Source organism: Giraffa tippelskirchi, chromosome 2 (genome assembly GCF_054371585.1).
Source record: "Giraffa tippelskirchi isolate mGirTip1 chromosome 2, T2T-mGirTip1v1.2.pri, whole genome shotgun sequence".
Classification (NCBI taxonomy): Eukaryota; Metazoa; Chordata; class Mammalia; order Artiodactyla; family Giraffidae; genus Giraffa; species Giraffa tippelskirchi.
Window position 1 is genome coordinate 44,102,620 of NC_137276.1, and position 24,758 is coordinate 44,127,377.

General features: G+C 38.0%; 1 protein-coding gene across 14 annotated transcripts in view; it reads right to left on the reverse strand.

The window, feature by feature from the left end:
* Positions 1-24,758, reverse strand: part of PCDH15 (protocadherin related 15) — a 797,082-nt gene that overhangs the window by 412,966 nt on the left and 359,358 nt on the right. For all 14 annotated transcript variants that reach the window (XM_081573683.1, XM_081573682.1, XM_081573681.1 and 11 more), the window contains one exon: positions 16,011-16,181. In XM_081573683.1, the coding sequence (XP_081429809.1) occupies positions 16,011-16,181 (171 nt within the window). The remainder of the gene's footprint in view (positions 1-16,010; positions 16,182-24,758) is intronic.

Genomic DNA, 24,758 nt, shown 5'->3' on the forward strand with positions numbered 1-24,758 from the left:
AAGCAGAATTCCTATCTTTAACTGTAGAAGAAATCCGAGAGATGCCTCTGTAGAACTACAGAGTTTTTGGCACAATTTGAAAAACTTTATTGAAATCATTGTTTTTTTAAAATTAATTAATTTATTTTAATTGGAGGCTAATTCTTTTACAATATGGTAGTGGTTTTTGCCATATATTGACATGAATCAGCCATGGGTGTACATGTGTCCCCCATCCTGAACCCCCATCCCACCTCCCTCCCTATCCCATCCCTCAGGGTCATCCCAGTGCACAGGCCTTGAGTGCTCTGTCTCATGCATCGAACCTGGACTGGCGATCTATTTCACATATGGTACTATACATGTTTCAATGCTATTCTCTCAAATCATCCCACCCTCATCTTCTCCCAGAGTCCAAAAGTCTGTTCTTTACATCTGTGTCTCTTTTGCTGTCTCACATATAGGGTCATCATTACCATCGTTCTAAATTCCATATATATGCATTAATATACTGTATTGGTGTTTTTCTTTCTGACTTACTTCACTCTGTATAATAGGCTCCAGTTTCATCCACCTCATTAGAACTGATTCAAATGCATTCTTTTTAATAGCTGAGTAATATTCCATTGTGTATATGTACCACAGCTTTCTTATCCATTCGTCTGCCGATGGACATCTAGGTTGCTTCCATGTCCTGGCTATTGTTAATAGTGCTACAATGAACATTAGAGTGCATGTGTCTCTTTCTATTCTGGTTTCCTCAGTGTGTATGCCCAGCATGGGATTGCTGGGTCGTATCACAGTTCTATTTACAGTTTTTTAAGGAATCTCCACACTGTTCTGCATAGTGGCTGTACTTGTTGGCATTCCCACCAACACTGTAAGAGGGTTCCCTTTTCTCCACACCCTCTCCAGAATTTATTGTTTGTAGACTTTTTGATAGCAGCCATTCTGACTGGTGTGAGATGGTACCTCACTGTGGTTTTGATTTGCATTCCTCTGATAATGAGTGATGCTAAACATCTTTTCATGTGTTTGTTAGCCATCTGTATGTCTTCTTTGGAGAAGTGACTGTTTAGTTCTTTGTCAGTTATTTTTCTGAAATTGAGCTTCTTGTATATTTTTGAAACTAATTCTTTGTCAGTTGCTTCATTTGCTATTATTTTCTCCCATTCTGAAGGCTGTCTTTTCACCTTGCTTATAGTTTTCTTTGTTGTGCAAAAGCCTTTAATTTTAATTAGGTCCCATTTGTTTATTTTTGCTTTTATTTCCAATATTCTGGGAGGTGGGTCATAGAGGATCCAGCTGTGGTTTATGTCAGAGAGTGTTTTGCCTATGTTTTCCTCTAGGAGTTTTATAGTTTCTGGTCTTACATTTATATCTTTAACCCATTTTGAGTTTATTTTTGTGTATGGTGCTAGAAAGTGTTCTAGTTTCATTCTTTTAAAAGTGGTTGACCAGGTTTCCCAGCACCACGTGTTAAAGAGATTGTCTTTTCTCCATTGCCTCTTCTTGCCTCCTTTTCAAAGATGAGGTGTCCATAGGTGCATGGATTTATCTCTGGGCTTTCTATTTTGTTCCATTGATCTATATTTCTGTCTTTGTGCCAGTACCATACTGTCTTGATGACTGTAGCTTTGTAGTAGAGCCTGAAAGCAGGTTGATTCCTCCAGTTCCATTTTTCTTTCTCAAGATTGCTTTGGCTATTCGAGGTTTTTTGTATTTCCATGCAAATTGTGAAATTATTTGTTCTAGTTCTCTGAAAAATACCATTGGCAGCTTGATAGGGATTGCATTGAATCTATAGATAGTTTTGGGGAGTATACTCATTTTCTCTATATTGATTGTTCTGATCCCTGAACATGGTATATTTCTCCATCTATTTGTGTCATCTTTGATTTCTTTCATCAGTGTTTTATTGTTTTCTATATATAGGTCTTTTGTTTCTTTAGGTAGATTTATTCCAAAGTATTTTATTCATTTCGTTGCAATGGTGAATGGAATTGTTTCCTTAATTTCTCTTTCTGTTTTCTCATGGTTAGTGTATAGGAATGCAAGGGATCTCTGTGTGTTAATTTTATATCCTGCAACTTTACTATATTCATTGATTAGCTCTAGTAATTTTCTGGTGGTGTCTTTAGGGTTTTCTACGTACAGGATCATGTCATCTGCAAACAGTGAGAGTTTTATTTCTTCTTTTCCAATCTGGATTCCTTTTATTTATTTTTTCTTTTCTGATTGCTGTGGCTAAAACTTCCAAAGCTATGTTGAATACTAGTGGTGAGAGTGGGCACTCTTGTCTTATGTTTCCCTCTGAGATTCCAAAACTCCCCACAGACCCGCTGGTGAGAGGATTTCCTGGTGTTTGGAAAATTCTTCTCCTTCACGACTTCCTCCCCAGGACGGTCTCCATCCCTAACTCTTTCGTCTCTCTTTTCGTCTTTTATATTTTGTCCTACCTCATTTTGAAGAGAATGGGCTGCCTTTCTGGGTGCCTGGTGTCCTCCGCCAGGGCTCAGAAGTTGTTTTGTGGAAGTTGCTCAGCATTCAAATGATCTTTTGATGAATTTGTGGGGGAGAAAGTGGCCTCCCCGTCCTATTCCTCTGTCATCTTAGGACTGACTCCAACATCATCGCTTTTATATGTATAAAAAGAAAAAATGAGAGAGAGAGGGAAAGGGAGCAGGACACTTACCTCCCCAGCAGACATTTAAAATTTGATGCAATGATATATTTTTGGCTCATGGTACTAGTTGTGGCATTTTGCATCAGTTACTGCTTCTTCCCAAAGCAATAATATATTGCATAATTAATTCAACACAAGAAGTGGGTGTGCCAGATCAGTTTTTTGTTTGTTTGTTTGTTTTGTTTTGTTTTTAATGATTCTAAGTTTTTTCTCCGTAAAGGTATCACATTTTTGGTTTTGTTTTCTCAGCAGTGACGCACAGCTTGTGGGATCTTAGTCCCCAACCAGAGATTGAATCCAAGACCACAGCAGTGAAAGTTGCTGTTGTTTAGTTACTCAATTATGTCCAACTCTTTATGACCCCATGAACTGAACTGAAGCATGCCAGTGCTTCCTTGTCCTTCACTATCTCTTGGAGTTTGCTCATACTCATGTCCATTCTGTAAGTGATAGCATCCAACTATCGCATCCTCTGTCATCCCCTTCTCCTCCTGCCTTCACTCTTTCCCACCATCAGGGTCTTTCCCAATGAGTCAGCTCTTTGCATCAGGTGGTCAAAGTATTGGAAGTTCAGCTTCAGCACCAGTCTTTCCAATGAATATTCAGGATTGATTTCCTTTAGGATTGACTGTTTTGATCTTCTTGTAGTCCAGGGGGCTCTCAGGAGTCTTCCCCAGCTTTATAGTTCGAAAGTATCAATTCTTCAGCACTCAGCCTTCTTTTTGCTCCAACTCTCAGCATACATGACCGCTGGAAAGAACGATAGCTTTGACTATATGGACATCTACCAGCAAAGTGATGTCTCTGCTTTTAAATACACTGTCTAGGTTTGTCATAGTTTTTCTTCCCAGGAGCAAGAATCTTTTAATTTCACGGCTGAAGTCACCATCTGCAGTGATTTTGAAGCCTAAGGAAATAAAGTCTGCCACTGTTTCCATTTTTTCCCCATCTATTTGCCATGAAGTGATGGGACCAGATGCCATGATCTTAGTTTTTTTAACTAAGCCAGGTTTTTCACTGTCCTCTTTCGCCTTCATCAAGAAGCTCTTTAGTTCTCTTCACTTTCTGTCATAAGGGTGGTGTCATCTGCATATCTGAGGTTATTGATATTTCTCTTGGTAATCTTGATTTCAGCTTATGCTTCATCCATCCCAGCATTTCACAGAATGTACTCTGTATATACGTTAAATTATCAGGGTGACAAATTATAACCTTGATGTACTCCTTTCCCAACTTGGAACCAGTCCATAGTTCCATGTCCGATTCTAAGTGTTACTTCTTGCCCTGCATACAGGTTCCTCAGGAGGTAGGTAACGCGGGCTGGTATTCCCATCTCTTTAAGAATTTTCCACAGTTTGTTGTGATCTGCATAGTCAAAGGCTTTGTGTTGAGTCCTAACTAGTGGATCACCAGTGAATTCCAGGTATTACATTATTTTAACGAACCAGAGTCATGCCGAATTAATTAGAAATAGCACAATCAGAATAAATTGACTATCAATGTATATAACAGTTTTTAAAGCTGGAATTTCAGTTAAACATTAATTCAATTAAAAACAAATTTGAAACAGCCACTTCTTCCCATGAGTTTCTGAGTAAATACTCAGCCAAATGATGAAGTTCCACAGGAAATGACAATAATAGTAGAAATACCTAAATATTATTAAATCCTTAGTATTTGCTAGGAACAAGTTAAGTGTGCTTCACAAATCTTCTTTAGTAGTGTTCACAAAAATCCCATATATTAGATAGTATGATCCCCACTTTATAGATGAGAAATCTAAACTGTTTTGAGACAGTAAGCAATATTCCCATCACACAGGTTTCAACCTGTATTTTGAGTTCTTGCAAATTTCCTTATATTGTTATAAGAAACAACTTTTCAAAGTGTTTCTACATAATTTAGTAAGCCATCAGATAGTTCAAGAATAAATGCTTATGAGGTTATCAACATCAAGTCCAAGTCAAATGACTTTGTGTCTTTTCTGTTTTTCTGTGTTTCATAGGAAAATATATCTCCTATGCTAATTTGAAATACTATTTTAAACAAATTTTTCAACAAGAAAAGTTAGACTTCTGTCTTATTACTGGAAAGAATCATGACTTTGTCCCTTTAATATTAATAAACTCAGTTCCTCTGATTATTTCTTATTCGTTAATTGCTCCACAATTAAACATATTTTCACATTGTCTATAAATGGAGTTATATATAGTTGAGTCTATTCAAACATGAAGTTAGACCAAGGAGGAAAAAAGTGAATGATTCCTTTTCTCTCTTATAATTGCAAATAACCTTTCAGAATTACCATAATACAATAATACACTTTCACACTCTAGAATTCCAATTTTTGTTTGTTTGGTGTTTAGCTATTGTTTCCCCAACTTAATTCTGAAGTTTCTTTGATAATTTGCTACTAGTGGCCTATAGATGTGACTGTTGACGGGAGGAAATAAATTGGCAGAAAGTGCAATATTTTGACCAAGATATATTATTTATCATTTTCTCCTTCAATCTACTTTGACAGTCTTCTCATTAAAAGATTATAGGCAGTTTGAGAGTTGCCAATTTTTTTCCTTCTTTTTTCATCGCTTTGCTGGCACTAAAAGAGCTCTGTAGGACTCAGTTTGAGAATAATTGGCCTAAAGGCTAAGAAGGATATAATTTAATACTTGAAACATTACTGAAATGAGAAGGAAGCATTGCAAACAATGTGCTGGGACAACAACTGTAAACAACTGTAATACCTCTCTATGGTAACTGGGACATATGCTTACTTTATCCAGACTACCTATTAGATTCCTGCGTGACTAGACAATGGTCAAATATGATACGCTTGCAATTCTAGTTGGAAAACATTAAAAGTGTATTAAAAGGTTATATATATATATACCATGGTTAACAAGCTAATATTTGGATAAAACATATTTATATGAAATAATTATATATTCTTTACATATGCATACTTATGATAAACTCTCATTGTGAGTGAGAAGGCAGAAGCCATGCTTATTCTTATTTATATCCAGTATCATCTCAGTGTACAATATGTGTTTCTTGGAATTTTAATTCAATTCAATAATTTCTGAACATTTACTATGTGAAAAGAATGGGTTATGCTTAAGATATAATAATAAGTAGGAAATTGAAGAGCTAATACACTAGTGAAAGAGGGTGAATGACGGCAACACAATGGGGAGCTCAGTGCTTATGGTAGAAAAATATGAAGATAACAGAGAAAAACTTAATTTTAAGGACTTATTATCACATATTATTGATGAAGCTTGAATAAAAGCTGTAAGTTTAATATATGAAAAAAAAGTGGAGAAAAGAGAGGTTAATTCTCAGAGAAATCCAGGTTATATGCAGAACTCTATGTCTGGAGAAATCGCTTAATGTGATTTAGAAGAGAGCTAAAATGGTCAGATGTAAAGTTACTTTAAAGACTATACTCAAAGTTTTGAAACTCATTTGGCATATGATGGAAAATATTGAAACTTTATTTAAAGAGTGAAAGAACATATCAGAATGGAATTGTAATTTTATGGGTCCAGAGTTGAGGGTATGACTTTAAGGGGTATTTTGGCAGTAAGCAGCAGTGGAGCAGTGTTAGTTGCTCAGTCATGTCCGACTCTTTGTGACCCTATGAACCGTAGCCCGCCAGGCTCCTCTTTCTATGGGATTCTCCAGGCAAGATACTGGAGTGGATTGTCATTCCCTTCTCCAGAGGATCTTCCTGACCCGGGGATTGAATCCAGGTCTCCTGCATTGCAGACAGATTCTTTACCATCTGAGCTCCAGGGAAGATCCTTTTGGCAGTAAACTAGGCATCAAACATAATGAAGTAACATTTCATAGATAATGCAGAGAATGTCTTTGGAGATTGAGCTTGAGATGTGGGGGTCATTGAAGTCTAGGTCTAAATCAACCAAGACCCCACGAGTAACATGAGAGTAGGTGTGGATGCATCAGAATGTACTAGAGAGGATAATGAGGCATCTGTGGGGTGTACAGGAAAACTATCCAAAAAACTGAGAAATGTAAGCTTGGAAGTCAGGAGAGATTTCAGGTCAGAAAACACTTCTACAACATACAGATCAGAGAAAAAAGAACACATTCTTTGCTCAGAGAGTAAAGAACACAATGGTATAGGCTTAATGAATCTCGGTGAAAACTACAGTAAAAAGAAAAAAAAAAAGCTTCAAAAGATAGAAATCTGGAATATTCCAAAGACTTAAGAATAAATAAATCAATCCAAGCACAGAGATATCTTTTAGGAAAAAAAAAAATCCAAAGATTTAAGAGGAGAAATCTATGGCCATCATGAAGAGAAGAACCAGTAGTTTCATAAAAGACAAGAGAGGAGAGACTTCACAGATTGTAACACATTTAATGAATATGAGTCAACAGGAAATTATAAATGTGATACATCACTGGAAGTCACCACCACATTGGTAATAATTGAGAAAGCTTCCCTGGAAGGGGAGAGCGCATAAATAAAGTAGTAGAGCTCTCTTTGATGGTTACATGAAAAGTAGAGTTCTTTATGACAGAGATTATAATGGAGGCATTTGTGGGACATAATCCAAGACTTTAAAAGAGGGTGGGAAATAATTCATTAAAGTGGGGATTCTAGCTACTAGATGACCAAATCTGGTAAGCAACTAATGCCAAAATGTTGAACACTGCATGACACAATACATAAAAGAAAATATATATACTAAACACATAGTTAATATGTCAATATTATAACATTAGTATTATGGTATTTCTAACCATTTGGTATTTCTAAACCATATGGTATCTCTAACCATTTCTGACGAAACATGGGCCTCTGGGGAAGAGAAAGGCAAACCACTTCAGTATTCTTGTCTTGAGAACCCCAAGAACAGTATGAAAAGACAAAAAGATAGGACACTGAAAGATGAACTCCCCTGGTCAGTAGGTGCCCAATATGCTACTAGAAATAAGTGGAGTAAAAACTCCAGAAAGAATGAAGAGACAGAGCCAAAGCAAAAACAACACACAGTTGTGGATGTGACTGGTGATGGAAGTAAAGTCCGATGCTGTAAATAGCAATATTGCATAGGAACCTGGAATATTAGGTCCATGAACCTAGACAAATTGGAAGTGGTCAAAAGAAGATGGCAAGAGTGAACCTCGACATTTTAGGAATTAGAGAACTAAAAGGGACTGGAATGGGTAAATTTAACTCATGTGACCATTACATCTACTACAGCTGGCAAGAATCCCTTAGAAAAAATGGAGTAGACATCACAGTCAACAGGAGTCCAAAATGCAGTACTTGGATGCAATTTCAAAATGGACAGAATGATCTCTGTTTGTTTCCAAGGCAAATCATTCAATATCACAGTAATCCAAGTCTATCCCCCAACCAGCAATGACAAAGAAGATAAAGTTGAACAATTTTATGAAGACCTACAAGACCTTCTAGAACTAACACCAAAAAAAAAAGATGTCTTTTTCATTATAGGGGACTGGAATGCAAAAGTAGGAAGTCAAGAAATACCTGGAGTAACAGGCAAATTTGGCCTTGCAGAACAGAATGAAGCAGGGCAAAGACTAATAGCGTTTTGCCAAGAGAATACACTAGTAATAGCAAACACCCTCTTCCAATAACACAAGAAAAGACTCTACACATGGACATCACCAGACGGTCAATATCAAAATCAGATTGATTCTATTCTTTGCAGCCAAAGCTAGAGAATCTCTATAGAGTCAGCAAAAGCAAGACCAGAATAGAACTGTGGCTCAGATCATGAACTCCTGAATTATCAAATTCAGATTTAAATTGAAGAAAGTGGGGAAAACCACTAGACCATTAAGGTATGACCTAAATCAAATCCCTTACAAATATACAGTAGACGTGACTAATAGATTGAAGGGATTAGATCTGATAGACAGAGTGCCTGAAGAACTATGGATGGAAGTTTGTGACATTATACAGGAGGCAGTGATCAAGACCATCTCCAAGAAAAATAAATGCAAAAAGGCAAAATGGCTCTCTGAGGGGGCCTTACCAGTAGCTATGAAAAGAAGAGAACCGAAAGTGAAAGGAGAAAAGGAAAAATATACCCATTTGAATGAGAGTTCCAAAAAATAGCAAGGAGAGATAAGAAAGCCTTCCTCCGTGATCAGTGCAAAGAAATAGAGGAAAACAATAGAATGGGAAAGACTAGAGATCTCTTCAAGAAAATTAGAGATACCAAGGGAACATTTCATGGAAAGATGGGCACAATAAAGGACAGAAATGGTATGGGCCTAACAGAAGCAGAAGATATTAAGAAGAGGTGGCAAGAATACACAGAAGAACTGTACGAAAGAGATCTTCACGACCCAGATAATCACAATGTTGTGATCACTCACCTAGAGCCAGACGTCCTGGGATGCGAAGTCAAGTGGGCCTTAGGAAGCATCACTTCAAACAAAGCTAGTGAAATGGGTATTCCAGCTGAGCTATATTAAATTGTAAAAGATGATGCTGTGAAAGTGCTACACTCAATATGCCAGCAAATTTGGAAAACTCAACAGTGGCCATAGGGCTGGAAAAGGTCAGTTTTAATTCCAATCCCAAAGAAAGGAAATGCCAAAGAATGCTCAACTACTGCACAATTGCACTCATCTCACACGCTAGCAAAGCAATGCTCAAAATTCTTCAAGCCAGGCTTCAACAGTACATGAACGATGAACTTCCATATGCTCAGATGGATTTAGAAAAGGCAGAGGAACCAGAGATCAAATTACCAACATCCGTTGGATCATCAATAAAGCAAGAGAGTTCCATAAAAACATCTACTTCTGCTTTACTGACTATGCCAAAACCTTTGACTGTGTGGATCACAACAAACTGTGGAAAATTCTTAAAGAGATGGGAATACCAGACCACCTGACCTGCCTCCTGAGAAATATGTATGCAGGTCAAGAAGCAACAGTTAGAACTGGACATGGAACAACACACTGGTTCCAAATCGGGAAAGGAGTACGTTGAGACTGTTTACTGTCACCCCGCTTGTTTAACTTATAAGCAGAGTACAGAAATGCTGGAATGGATGAAGCACATGCTGGGATCAAGATTGCTGGGAGAAATGTCAATAACTTCAGATATACAGATGATACCACACTTATGGCATAAGGCAAAGAGGAACCAAAGAGCCTCTTCATGAAAGTGAAAGAGAGTGAAAAAATTGGCTTAAAATTCAACATTCAAAAACCTAAGATCATGGCATCTGGTCCCATTCTTTCATGGCAAATAGATGGGGGAACAATGGAAACAGTGACAGACTTTATTTTGGGGGGCTCCAAAATCAATGCAGATGGTGACTGCAGCCATGAAATTAAAGAATGCTTCCTTCTTGGAAGAAAAGCTATGACCAACTTAGACAGCATATTAAAAAGCAGAGACATTACTTTGCCAACAAAGGTCCATCTAGTCAAAGCTATAGTTTTTCCAGTAGTCATGTATTGATGTGAGAATTGGATTATAAAGAAAGCTGAGCGCTGAAGAATTGATGCTTTTGAACTGTGGTATTGGAGAAGACTCTTGAGAGTCCCTTGGACTGCAAGGATATCTAACCAGCCATCCTAAAGGAAATCAGTCCTGAATATTCATTGGAAGGACTGATGTTGAATCTGAAACTCGAATACTTTGCCACTTGATGTGAAGAACTGACTCATTTGAAAAGACCCTGATGCTGGAAAAGATTGAAGGTGGGCGATGAAGGGGAGGGCAGAGGATGAGAGGGTTGGATGGCATCACCAACTCAATGGCCATGAGTTTGAGTAAACTCTGGGAGTTGGTGATTGATATGGAGGCATGGTGTGCTGCAGTCCATGGGGTCACAAAGAGTCAGACACGACTGAGTGACTGAACTGAATGAACTGAACTGAACCAGGGACAATTTACTCAGCAATAAATCCAACTAGCCAAAATGTATGCAACTGTTCAACACTGAAAAAAATTATGTAAAGATTTACTGTCTTTGTGTTTAATAGAAAACTGAGACAATTGAACCACGATCCTACATTCTCCAAATTCTACAGTTTTCCATAATACTAGAAATCTTCAACCACATAGGCATAACAACTTTAAGAGAGTCAGAAAGTAAGAATAAATTTACACTATCAGAAGAATTTTATCTCATCCAAGTTTACATCTTCTCTATTAAAATAGAGTTTAGCATATACTAGGTCCCCATTGTAAAGAATCTGCCTGCCAGTGTAGGCAGCATGGGTTCAATCCCTGCATCAGGAAGATTCTCTGGAGAAGGAAATGGCAACTCACTCCAGGATTCTTACCTGTGAAGTCCCATAGACTGAGGACCCTGGAAGACTATAGTCCATGGAGTCCCAAAAGAGTTGGACACAACTTGGTGACTAAACAGAATGGGGTTTAGTGGCTATTTACCTAATTAATAAATACACCATAATTAATTCAGGGCTACAAATTGCTTTAGTGCCCCTGAGACATCAAATTCATTATTATTTTTTTATTATATCTTTGTTTTTGGGCTAAACACTGTACTAGACTAACTTTTAAATTTTTTCTGAGCTGATAAAATCTGCATGCATGGTAGTAGAATTAAGGATGGTTTCTCAAGTCAGGAATACCACTGAGGCAATTAGAAAATTTCACTCAACCCAGAAGGTGAGCAGGTGTCAAAGCTTTCAAAATTTGAAGAATTAGTTCAGGAAAGGAACAGCAAGACTGTAATTAGAGTCATCATGTCCTATTTAGCTGACATAAATAGTTCTCTTGCTCTGTATACAAGATTTTATTTATTGAAATTCTAGAAATTTTAGTACAGCATGGAAATAGCAAAGGAAAATAGGAAAAAAAAAAGAAGAAGAAAGAAAAAATACAGACATAAACTCAGCAATTTGAATGTGAAACTTAAAAACTAGCTACACTTCTTAACCTAGGGACCCATAGTGGATCCAAAATGGCATATAAAAGAGCACATGAAAACCTGATGCCTCTACCGTAGCTGATTTTTTTTTTCCTACGATGGTGACAATAAAATGCCCTTTCCCTTATGCTTTGTACAGGATGACTTCTACACTCTTCCCGTTAGAACATAGCATATACTTCTACTACCTGAATCTAGCAGAGCTTTGACTACAGCAGAAGTGACACTGCAAATTACAAGTCTAGTTCATAAACATTCTGTCTAATTCTTTTGGGAAGCCTCTTCTTAGAAGCCAGCACCTTGATGTGAGGAAGCTCAAATAGCCCAGGAAAAACCTACATGGAGTGGAAATGAAGCCTCCAGCTCACAGCCCTCACTGAGCTGGAGCCCATAGCCAGAATCAACTTGCTAAGTTTACTATTTGGAAAGTGGTAGGCAGCCCTTGGGTTTCCCAGAAGGCGCTAGCAGTGAAGAACCCAGCTACCAATGTAGGAGACATAAGAGATGTGGGTTCAATCCCTGGCTCAGGAAGGTCCCCTGGAGGAGGGCATGGCAACCCACTTAAGCAAACTTGCATGAAGAATCCCATGGACAGAAGAGCCTGGTGGCCTACAGTCCATAGTGTCACAAAGAATCAGACACGACTAAAACGATAGAACACACGCACACACAGGGCCCTTAGCCAAAGTGTCCTAGCTGATGCTGAGTAGACCAGGAATGAGGTGTTCCCTCAGGTCTGCCAGAATTGTGGTTTTATGAACAAATTTAAAGATTGCAGTTTGAAGCCACTAAATGTCGGTGCTTTGTTATGCAGTGATTGACAACCAAAATAAGTGCCTAATTTTGCAAATAAGCATATCTAATTTTTTCTACATGCCAATAAAAATATAATGTTTGATGAATAAATATTTGCTGTAAGTATTTAAATCTGTAAAACTAAAATTCTTGTTTCACAGAATGTTCAAGAATGGATTGATCTGTTAAAAATGATGATGAAGAATAAAGTTTGGTCATTCTGTGATTTATAGAATATCCTTTAATTCAAGATCTATGATTTCACAGCCTTCAGAATGGGAGAAAATAATAGCAAATGAAGCAACAGACAAACAATTAATCTCAAAAATATACGAGCAACTTCTGCAGCTGAATTCCAGAAAAATAAACGACCCAATCAAAAAATGGGCCAAAGAACTAAACAGACATTTCTCCAAAGAAGACATACAGATGGCTAACAAACACATGAAAAGATGCTCAACATCACTCATTCTTAGAGAAATGCAAATCAAAACCACAATGAGGTATCATTTCACACCAGTCAGAATGGCTGCTATCCAAAAGTCTACAAGCAATAAATGCTGGAGAGGGTGTGGAGAAAAGGGAACCCTCTTACACTGTTGGTGGGAATGCAAACTAGTACAGCCACTATGGAGAACAGTGTGGAGATTCCTTAAAAACCTGGGAATAGAACTGCCATATGACCCAGCAATCCCACTGCTGGGCATATACACCGAGGAAACCAGAATTGAAAGAGACCCAATGTTCATCGCAGCACTGTTTACAATAGCCAGGACATGGAAGCAACCTAGATGTCCATCAGCAGATGAATGGATAAGGAAGCTGTGGTACGTATACACAATGGAATATTACTCAGCCATTAAAAAAAATACATTTGAATCGGTTCTACTGAGATGGATGAAACTGGAGCCCATTATACAGAGTGAAGTAAGCCAGAAAGAAAAGCAACAATACAGTATACTAATGCATATATATGGAATTTGAAAGATGGTAACGATAACCCTATATGCGAGACAGAATAAGAGACACAGATGCATAGAACAATTTTATGGACTCTGAGGGAGAAGGTGAGGGTGGGACATTCTGGGAGAATAGCATTGAAACATGTATATTATCGTATGTGAAACAGAACACCATTCCATGTTCAATGCATGAGACAAGGGCTCAGGGCCGGGGCAATGGGATGACCCAGAGGGATGGGATGGGGAGGGAGGTGGGTGGGGGGTCCAGGAAGGGGAACACATGTAAACCCATGGCTGATTCATGTCAATGTATGGCAAAAACTATTACAATATTGTAAAGTAATTAGCCCCCAACTAAAATAAATAAATTTATAAAAAAAAAAAAGATCTATGATTTCAAAAGAAAATACTGTTAATTTATTAGCTATATAAGGCTAAGTCACTTAAATTCTGTATCCCATAGATCTCATTTATAAAATGACCATTACAGGGGTAACTATCTGAAAGGATTTAAGTTAATATGTTTTTAGAATTTAGCACAGTTCATGACAAAGTGAACAATCTAAATAGTCATTAGTCATTATTATCATTTACCACAAATCTGGAACATGGCTTTATCTCTAGCATGAAATGGCATAGGAATTAAAGATGCTTAGTCTATAAGCTGGAGCAAAGAGGAAATGATGCTCAAAGATCCTTATAAAGTCAATACACTTTGCTTCTCAAGCAGTAACCTCTGTCTTTACTTCTCTCATTACATCAAGTACTGTTAAACATTCATCACACTGGCTCATTGATTTTAGTCTTATTAGGTTAGTATTCCCCTTCTCTTGGGATCTCACTGATACACCAGCTACTTGAATTAGCTCAGAAAAATAGATTAATACTAAAAATATTTTTGTCATGATTTCAATTAAGCCTTCCAAAGAAAAGTTCAATGTTCACATCATTAAGTCTTCTCACTAATATTCAACAAAATAATATCATGACTTACAACTTAAGGTAACCTATAAATACTTGCTTGTCTAGACAAACTCTCCATTAGCCTTTCTATCTGCAAAATGGCTCCATTCAGCTGAAAAATAACATTATTTTCTTCACTCAGTGCACATCATAACATTTATCCATTTTTTAGTTTTGTTTTTTTCATGCAAAGCAACTAGACCAGTAATCATTTATTCTAGCAAACACAAAAGTGGTTTTCAACCATTTAAGAGCTATTGCTAATAAAGCAAGTGGGTAAAATATTTGATAAAGTAATTGGTAAAATATTTGGTAAGACCTCTTTAAAGTGACTGGAATGCAATCTAATTTACACTTAGAAGTAATCTGTGTTCTATTCTTTAGACAAAAAAAAAAAAAAGGAAAAAAGTTCAAATACAGAGAGGATCCTCCAAACCGCAGTTCTCAAATGTCAGAAAAAAATCAAATATCTCGCAACAAATTCTGACATCACTAGCCATATTACTAACCCAGAAGCCTAAATGCTTTACATAGGAACAGCAAAAACTAATCAAATAGTTGACTCCTAGGAATTTGACTGCTCTAAAAGAGATTTTTTTTTTTTACATTTAAGGAAGAAACTGATATTTTAGTCTAAGCAGGATATCTATTGGGCTTACCAGGTGGCACAGTGGTAAAAAAAATCTGCCTGCCAAGGCAGGAGACACAAGATACAAAGGTTCAATTCCTGGGTTGGGAAGATCCCATGGAGTAGGAAATGGCAACCCACTCCAGTATTCCTGATTAGAGAATTCTATGGACAGAAGAGCCTGGCAGGCTACAGTTTGTGGGGTCACAAAGAGTGGGACATGACTGAGCAAACACGTGTACACACACAGAATATCTATTAGCCTTATAACTTTTACTCTTAGATATGTATATTTATCACCCAGGCAGGTCTATGGTGTGAATTTTAGGCTAACAGCAATTTATAGATTTATTAGAATTTTTTTTAAAAAAATGAAGAATTGAATGTAGAAAATATGTACACATGACTTAATTTTTGTTTCTTTAAAATACATCTTTAATGAATAAATATTTACATTCAGGATTCATTAGCTCCCCCCTCCAAACAGCCAAGCATAATCTCCAATAATATATCAGGATTCTAAAAGACAAAAGGGCATCCTGTTAATATATGTGTCCTCTGACTTAGGGCTGAATGTTGACAAGTGAATTTAAGAAAAGGCTGGGGTTATTTCTTGGGGTTTCCAATTATATGATGTCAACTGATCTTTGTTATGCTTTATACATGGAAAAAAAAATCAGAGTCAAATGGGCTGCTACTTCAGGTTGTTGTTGTTCACTCGCTAAACTGTGTCTGACTCTTTGTGACCCCATGGACTGAAGCACACTAGACTTCCCTCTCCTTCACTATTTCCTGGAGTTTACACAAATTCATGTCCATTAAGTTGGTGATGGTATCTAACCATTTCATCCTCTGCCATGTTACTTCATGACATTCTTTCAATGATATAATTAGACCTTATGACCAAAAATTTACCCATACTGTCTCAAAATGGTTTTGGACATAAACGAGTTTCCAATATCCATCTAGAAAAGCATGCTATTTTCACCACATATGTATTCTAAATATTTGAACAGGATCTCATTGGGGTCACAGAGGTGGAAGTGAAGAAGAAAAGATGAGAGTATGCTTACTGGAGTTCTCAGCTCAGGTATGGCAGCTTGATAGGTGAGTGGGCGACAGTCACGAGTGTTTGGCACGAGGACACACGGAAGAAACATTGGGCCCAGATCATCCCCATCCAGGACATCCACTGTGAGGGTGGTAGTGGTGGTTCGTCGTTCATTTAGGTTTTGTGCACGGTCCTGGGAGAGAGGAAAAAAAGAAAAACAACATAAGATGTACTCAATGTTCCCTCCAGCTTGATTATACCATAGACACATTTCTTCCTGACTATAGGCATCTGAAATCCCTTTTCTTAGAGCATTTACTTTAGAAAATTTGCATTTGTAAATACTTTCTCTGCCCCTTTGAGATGTCAACCTTCTTCCAGCTGAAACTTTTACCAGTTTTATACCCAGGACTCTTTCTCCAGGATCTAAGAATTATCCCTTTGAAATGCAATAATCAAGGAAGATAGAGCTTCTCTTAATATCTCCCAGTCCTTGTAGGAGGGTAGGAGCCTAACTCCCATGAAGGTTTTCTCCAAGTCCTGAAACCATCTCCCATCATGAAGATACATAAATGTTTACTTTCCTTCAAGAAGACAGTTAACAAACAAGTTAATAATCAAGATGACTCTTGATTCCTTCACTCCTGCCCCCACCTCAGTATTTTATTTTATTTTTTTATGATGTGTCAAGAAATTTAAGTTTATGAGATAAATGTTGCTCATTAAAAAAAAGGGGGGGAGAGAGAAAAGAAGAAAAATTAAATGAAGAGGTGAATAAAAGAAAGAAGACCCACCAGATCTGCTATACTCTCACTGAAAAAATGTATCTGTATGTTCACATAAGATTGCCTGTCACAAAGTATAATATTTTGAGAGCCTTCCTTCTCTCCATGTAGCCTTCTGGCATCACTAAAATAGCTTGTTTCCAAGTTTATAAATGACAATTGTTTCATTTCTTCATTCTTTGAGACTCTAAAAAACTATAATTTCTGAGAAGAGTATCCTTTTATCAGTAATGGGAATTATATTTCCATTTTTTCTCTTTTCCGCTAACCACAATATTGCCAGAGAACATGGATTTTATTTTATTTTCTTGTCTGTTTTGTTTTTCCCATTTTTATGGGTTTTAAAGTGTTCTTTGGTAAGATCCTGGGAAGCAAAAGCTCTATTGATGCAATTTTGCAAGTGAAACCTTTCTGGAATGCAATAACTTTATGACTCTGAAACCAACTAGGACCTTGTGGGGCCCTACCAGGTACAAATCCTGTTCGTGTTCCCCATTTCTTATTTGTAGGAAATGGATTTCATTCAGCTTCTTTGACCTTCCCTGAGTTCTGAAGGGAGATTCAAACAATTGCTAATTAGAAGAGTGAGGGAATGCAGAAACAAAGGAAGAGCAATCAAGAAATAATAGCGCAGTGATAAAGTAAAACCTGGTTCCTCCTCAAGTAATATATGTAACAATATCTTTGAGTTCTTCTGCAGGAACTAAGGCCCCACCAGGTGGAGAATTGTAATTTCAAGTGAGCACAAGATTCCTAGAATGCCACTCTGTTACCTCACCACCAATCAATGAGAAAGAAGACTGCACACAGTGGACAATAACAAAGACACTGATCTTTGTTAACAAAGACACAGATAATTATTATCTACCTATGATAATCTTATCTTATCTGTGATTATCTATGATAAGCTTCCCCTTTTTCCCTTTAAAAACTTTCATGGTAGAGCAGAATCTTTAGTATTGGTTACTGGACACAACTCTGCCTTCTTCCAGCTTGCCAGACTCCTGAATAAAGCAATCTTTCTTTTCCTACCAACAACTGTCTCTTGAGCGTCAGCTTTCAAGTGGCAATCAGCAGAGTATGAGTTTGGTAAACACTCTTGTATTCTTTGATGTTTAGTTTATCAAACTATTATTTACAAATTATTTTAAATTAAATTAAAGACATTAGAGATTGATCATACACAGAAAGAAGCCTTTTCAGAGTTTCCCTTAACTTATTAAATCAAAAACATTTGCAAGTGAAGCTACCATAAAACTGTTCTCTGGGGGAGTTTTATAGCCATGAGAAAAGAAACAAAGAGAAGAAAAACACTAGAATCTACATAAACAAACATCATCACAAACCTTCTTTACCTCCTGCTTATTCCCTAGAAACCTACTCATTTTTGAGCTGCTTAGGAAGCAACTTCATTTGCTTCTTTTCTTACACATATAAAAATACTTTATTCTTTTCACTTATTCATCTGTTTGGGGATTTTAAAAGTATATAGGTATTTATTTATGGCTGTGATGGGTCTTCCTTGCAGATAGGGGGCTTTCTCTAGTTGTGGAGAGTGGGAGCTACTCTCTAGTTGTAGTGTGTGGCCTTCTCGCTGTGGTGGCTCCTCTGGTTGTGGAGCATGGGCTCTAGGGCACTCAGACTTCAGTAGCTGCTGCATGTGGTCTCAGCAGTTGTGGTTCCCAGGCTCTAGACCACAGACTCAATAATTGCGGTGAGGTAGATGTCTAATACTTTGGCCACCTGATGCAAAGAACTGACTCATTGGAAAAGACCCTGATGTTGGGAAAGATTGAAGGCAAGAAGAGAAGGGGATGACAGAGGATGAGACGGTTGAATGACATCACTGACTCAATGGACATGAGTTTGAGCAAGCTCCAGGAGTTGGTGATGGACAGGGAAGCCTGGAGTGCTGCAGTCCATGGGGTCGAAAAGAGTCAAACATGACTGAGCGACTGAAATAACTGACGGAGAAATTGCTAGGCTGTCATTGTAGGGATGAGACTCCAGTTCTTTTTTAATTCCAACTCTTTCTCTCATACAAACATCGCACTCCATTAACCTAAAGCTATGCCCTTTGTTCCAATGTCCTGACTTTTAGAGGAATGTGTCCTTGGTCTGGTAGGTCATAAAATATCCAGAACCAAGACAAGACAATCAGTAACTGTTGACAAACTTATCAAGACAGAAAACACAAGGTGGACCATTAACTCTTAGCCCATACATCTGGTCCCTATCTGATCTTTAAAAGATGGCCTGCAGTCATGAGAAAGGGTCATGGGATGGTGACTCAATGTCTATGAAAACTCAAGGACAGGGGAATTAAAAAAAAAAAAAAGCCATAAAAATGACAGACTGGAAATAGGGACTTTCAAACTAATTGGTGAGAAATTACATACATCAGGGATGCGAGCCAATCAAAAATGAATAGATTAGTACTGGTAAAGATATAAACTGCTGTAGTTCAGTTCAGTTCAGCCACTCAGTCATGTCCAACTCATTGTGACCCCATGGACTGCAGCACACCAGGCTTCCCTGTCCATCACCAACTACCAGAGCTTGCTCAAACTCATGTCCATTAAGTCAGTGATGTCATTCAACTGTCTCATCCTCTGTCATCCCCTTCTCTTCTTGCCTTCAATCTTTGCAAGCATCAGGGTCTTGTCTAATGAGTCAACCCTGCACATCAGATAGCCAAAGTATTGGAGCCTCAGCTTCAGCATCAATCCTTCCAATGAATATTCAGGGTTGATTTCTTTTAGGACTGACTGGTTTGATCTCCTTGAAGTCTAAGGGACTCTCAAGAGTCCTCTCCAATACCACAGTTCAGAAGCATCAAAATTCTTTGACACTCAGCTTTCTTTATACTCCAACTCTCATTTCCATACATGACTACTAGAAAAGCCATAGCTTTGAATATATGGACCTTTGCTGGCAAAGTAATATCTTTGTTTTTTAATATGCTGTCTAGGCTTTGAGGTAGAAATTACTATGTAGTCAGTATAAAACTCTGAGACTTCAGTCTCGTTTTCAGTAAACATCCTGGTCCATGGTCCTAAATTCCTGGAATACGTCTTAAGTTTGATATATTATCAGCACTCAGATCCAGGGAAGGGCAGTAATTAAATTCTATTCCATATGCTTGGGGGAAAAACAACTGGTGATCATTAATCTTAAGCCAATTAGTTCAATTCAGTTCAATCATGGCAAAGTAATATCTCTGGTTTTTATTATGCTATCTAGGTTGGTCATAGCTTTTCTTCCAATGAGCAAGCATTGTTTAATTTCATAGCTGCAATCACCACCTGCAGTGATTTTGGAGCCCAAGAAAATAAAGTCTGTCACTGTTTCCTTTGTTTCCCCATCTATTTGCCATGAAATGGTGGGACTGGATGCCATGATCTTAGTTTTCTGAATGTTGAGTTTTAAGCCAACTTTTTCACTCTCCTCTATCACTTTCATCAAGAGACTCTTTAGTTCTTCTTCACTTTCTGCCATAAAGTGGTGTCATAATTATATCTGAGGTTATTGACATTTCTCCCAGCAATCTTGATTCCAGTTTGTGCTTTATCCAGCCTGGCATTTCACATGATGTACTCTGCATATAAGCTAAATAAGCAAGGTGACAATATACAGCCTTGACATATTCCTTTCCCTATTTGGAACCAGTCTGTTGTTCCATGTCCAGTTCTAACTGTTGCTTCTTGACCTGCATACAGATTTCTCAGGAGGCAGGTCAGGTGATCTGACATTTCCATTTCTTTAAGAATTTTCCACAGTTTGTTTTGATCCACAACGTCATAGTCTTTGGTGTAGTCAATAAAGCAAAAGTAGCTGTTTTTCTGGAACTCTCTTGCTTTTTCGATGATCCAATCAGTCCAGTTCAGTTCAGTTGCTCAGTCATGTCTGACTCTTCATGACTCCATGGACTGCAGCTCACCAAGCTTCCCTGTCCATCACCAACTCCTAGAGTTTACTCAACCTCATGTCCATCGAATTGGTGATGCCATCCAACCATCTCATCCTCTGTTGTCCCCTTCTCCTCCTGCCTTCAATCTTTCTCAACATCAGGATCTTTTCAAATGAGTCAGTTCTTCACATCTGGTGGCCAGAATATTGGAGTTTCAGCTTCAGCCTCAATCCTTTCAATGAATACTCAGGACTGATTTCCTTTAGGATGGACTAGTTGGATCTCCTTGCAGTCCAAGGGACTCTCAAGAGTCTTCTCCAACACTGCAGTTCATAAGCATCCATCCATTGGCACTCAGCTTCCTTTATACTCCAACTCTCATATCCATATATGACTACTGGAAAAGCCATTAGATGATCCAATGGATCTCTGGTTCATAAGCCCATACATCTGGTCTATGGTAAAATGGCCAGAAGGTATGAAAAAGGGTCTTGACTTAATCCAAGGATCAAGAGAAGGCATAAAGATGTTAAGTATCTTGATCTTTAAATTAATTGGTTAGAAATACTGTGATTTAAGGAAGGATATAAAAACTGCTGTAAGTCCCACCTTGGGGGGACTCTTTATCCCCTCTCAGTATCTATGCTGAGGGCTTTGTACTTTCCTCTGCTTTAATAAATCCTGTTTGCTTGCTACTGTGAGTGTTGCCTGTTTATGGATTCCATTCTTGGGACAAGAAATCAGATTCCCATCTTAGTTTGTCATGGCTTTTCTTCCCAGGAGCAAGCATCTTTTAATTTCATGGCTGCAGTAACCATCTGCAGTGATTTTGGAGCCCAAGAAAATAAAGTCTGTCACTGTTTCCGTTGTTCCCCCATCTATTTGCTATGAAGTGATGGGACTGTATGCCATGATCTTTGTTTTCTGAATGTTGAGTTTTAAGCCACCTTTTTGGGGTCATGTCACCTCTTCTCAGTGTCTGTGCTGGGAGCTTTATACTTCTCTCTCTTTTAATATAAACTCTGCTTGGGTGAGGGTTTGCATGTTGGTGAAGCTCTCCATGAACAAGAACTCGGATTCCCGTGTCAGTGGTGCACAGGTTTAGTTGCTCTGAAGCATATAAGATCTTCCTGGACCAGGGATTGAACCTGTGTCCCCTGCATTGCAAGGCAGTTTTTTAACCACTGGACCACCAGGAAAGCCCTTGGGTTTTGTTTTATTTTGGTTTTGGTCAGTCTAATACAAAAGTCTCTGATTAGTAAATATAAGAGGACAGAGAAAAACATTTTTCTTTCTCAAGAAGAGAATAAACATATTGAGATTGTACTGATAATTATGATTGGTTAAATTTTTATTTACTTTTTAAAATTTATTATTAACTTTTGGCCTCACTGCATGTCTTGTGGGATCTTAGTTCCCCAACTAGAGGTTGATCCCAGGCCCTTGGCAGTGAGGGAGCAGATTCCTAACCATTGGCCTGCCAGGGAATTCCCCTGACTGGTTCAATATATAGAGTATATAATTGTATATAATTTTTTTAAGTCTTCCATGAACTGTTTTAAATTTTCCATGTCTGTTTATTATATCTAGTACAGCTGAAGTATATTAGGGATAGCAAATGTCATGTGAGATAGTTTTGGTCTACAAATAAAAATTTTAAATTATACTTTAAACCTATGAATTGAGTATAAATAGAAAAGTCTTAATTTAACATTTTTTTTTTAAGAAAACACATCAAACCTACTATTTTAAATTGTGATTATAATATAGGGAAGCAGTATTTGCCACCCCCAAATATGTCTCTTTGGCGTAAAGATTATTTTAGACTGATTATTTTCAAGAAACTGAAGGCACAGAGGACGCTTTGAAAACTGGGAAACAGTCAGCCTTTTGTAAGGGACATTTACATATACAAGGGAAATCTCCTTTTGTAAAGGTGTCTCCTTGGCTATACCAGGAAGAGGGAGATGATCTCATCACTAGCAAATTAAATATGCATATCAACTTTTGTTGTTGTTTACTCACTAAGTTCTGTCTGATTCTTTCGCAACCCTATGGAATTAGGCCTCCAGGATACATGATATTTTACAGGCAAGAATGGAGTGGGTTGCCATTTCGTTCTCCAGGGGATCAACCCAAGGATCAAACCCGTGTCTCCTGCAATGGTAGGCAGATTCTTTACCACTCTGCCACCTAACTTCCCTTAACTGAACTTCTACCCTCAATATCTTCTGTGTTTAGCTTCAGATGATACTTAAAGTGAGGGTTTCTGCCATACTGGGGAGGAGTTACCCTGTTTTCCTGAGTCTCCCCCATGAATACAAAAGGTATGTATATGTGTTAGTCGCATCTGACTCTTTGTGGTCCCATGGACTGAAAAGCCCCCCAGGCTACTCTGTCCATGGAATTCTCCAGGCAAGAATACTGGAGTGGGCAGCCATTCCCTTCTCCAAGGTATCTTCCTAACCCAGGGATTGAAACCAGGTCTTCTGCATTGCAGACAGACTCTTTACCATCCAGGCCACCGGGGAAGTCATATATGTGATACAACTTTGTGTTTTTTCCATTAATCTGTCTTATAGCAATGTGATTATTAGACCAATCAAAGAACCTAGAAGGGTAGAATGGAAAAATTTCCCACCTCTACAATTGTGTAGAATGTAGTTTGCAAAAAAGACAGTGTCAATTAAAGTTTAAGAAAGATATTGAATTAATACCATTTTATGTAATATTGGATGTGCCACATTCCAATGGTGATTTCCTTGGTTCTTACCTTTCTCAAGGGTAAGAATTCAGTCTAGAAGCATGGTATTGTTGTTCAGTTGCTAAGTCATGTCCAATTCTTTGCAATACATGGAATGTAACAGGCCAGGCTTCCCTGACCTTCACTATCTCTTGAGTTTTCTCAAATTCATGTCCACTGAGTCAGTGAAGTTATCTCATTATTTCATTGAAGGCAGTCAGTGTAGTACTCTGAGACCTTGTTTTCAACAAATATCTCCCTCCATTAACCTAAAGTTATACCCTTTGTTCCAAATTCCTGGAATGTATCCTTGGTCTGATAAACTATTAGCACTCAGATCCAGGGAGGGCAGTAATTAACTTCTGTTCCATATGCCTGAGGGAAAAACAACTGTTGATCATTAATCTTTTAGCCCATATATCTGGTCCATTGCAAAATGTCCAGGGGACATGAAAAAAGGTGACAACTTAATCTGAGGATCAAGAGAAGCCATAAAGATTTTAAGCTAAACATTTTGACCTTTAAAATGATAGATTAGAAATGATGTATTTTAAGGACAGGGGCCAACCAAAATTGTACAGATTAATACTGGCAAGGATATAAACTGCTGTAAGTCCCACTTTGGGGGACTCTTTATCCCCTCTCAATGTCTATGCTGAGAGCTTTGTACTTTCCTTCTCTTTAATAAATCCTATTCACTTGCTACTATGAGTGTTCTTTCCTTACTGTGAAGTTCTTTCTTAGGTTCTGTGAACCAAACTTCTGATTCCCATTTCATCATCCTCTGCCACCTTCTTTTCCTTTTGCCTTCATTCTTTCCAAGCATCAGGTCTTTTCCAATGAGTCAGCTCTTTGCGTCAGGTGGCCAAAGCATTGGAGTTTCAGCATCAGTCCTTCCAATGAATGTTTAGAGTTAATTTCCTTTAGGACTGACTGGTTTTGAAAGTGTTTACCTCAGTTTGGGACTTGAACCCATGAGCCAGGACTCAAACCTAACCAAAACCTAGTTTGGTACTCAAACCCCTATGGCTTGGACTTCAAGTCAGACAATACCCACAGTCTTCCAATTGAGATCACAGACGTGGTTTCAGGAATTAGTGAAGCTTGATGTTTCATCATGGAAATAGAAACAAAGAGATAGGTAAGAAGTGGATTTATTTAGAGAGAAGCACACTCCATAGACAGAGTGTGGGCCATCACATAGGGTGAGTGCAGCTGTTTTGAGATATGGCATAGTTTTTATGAGCTGGGTAATTTCATAGGCTAACGAGTGGGAGGATTATTCCAACCATTTGGGGGGAAGGGTAGAGAAAATTGGGCCACCACCCGTAT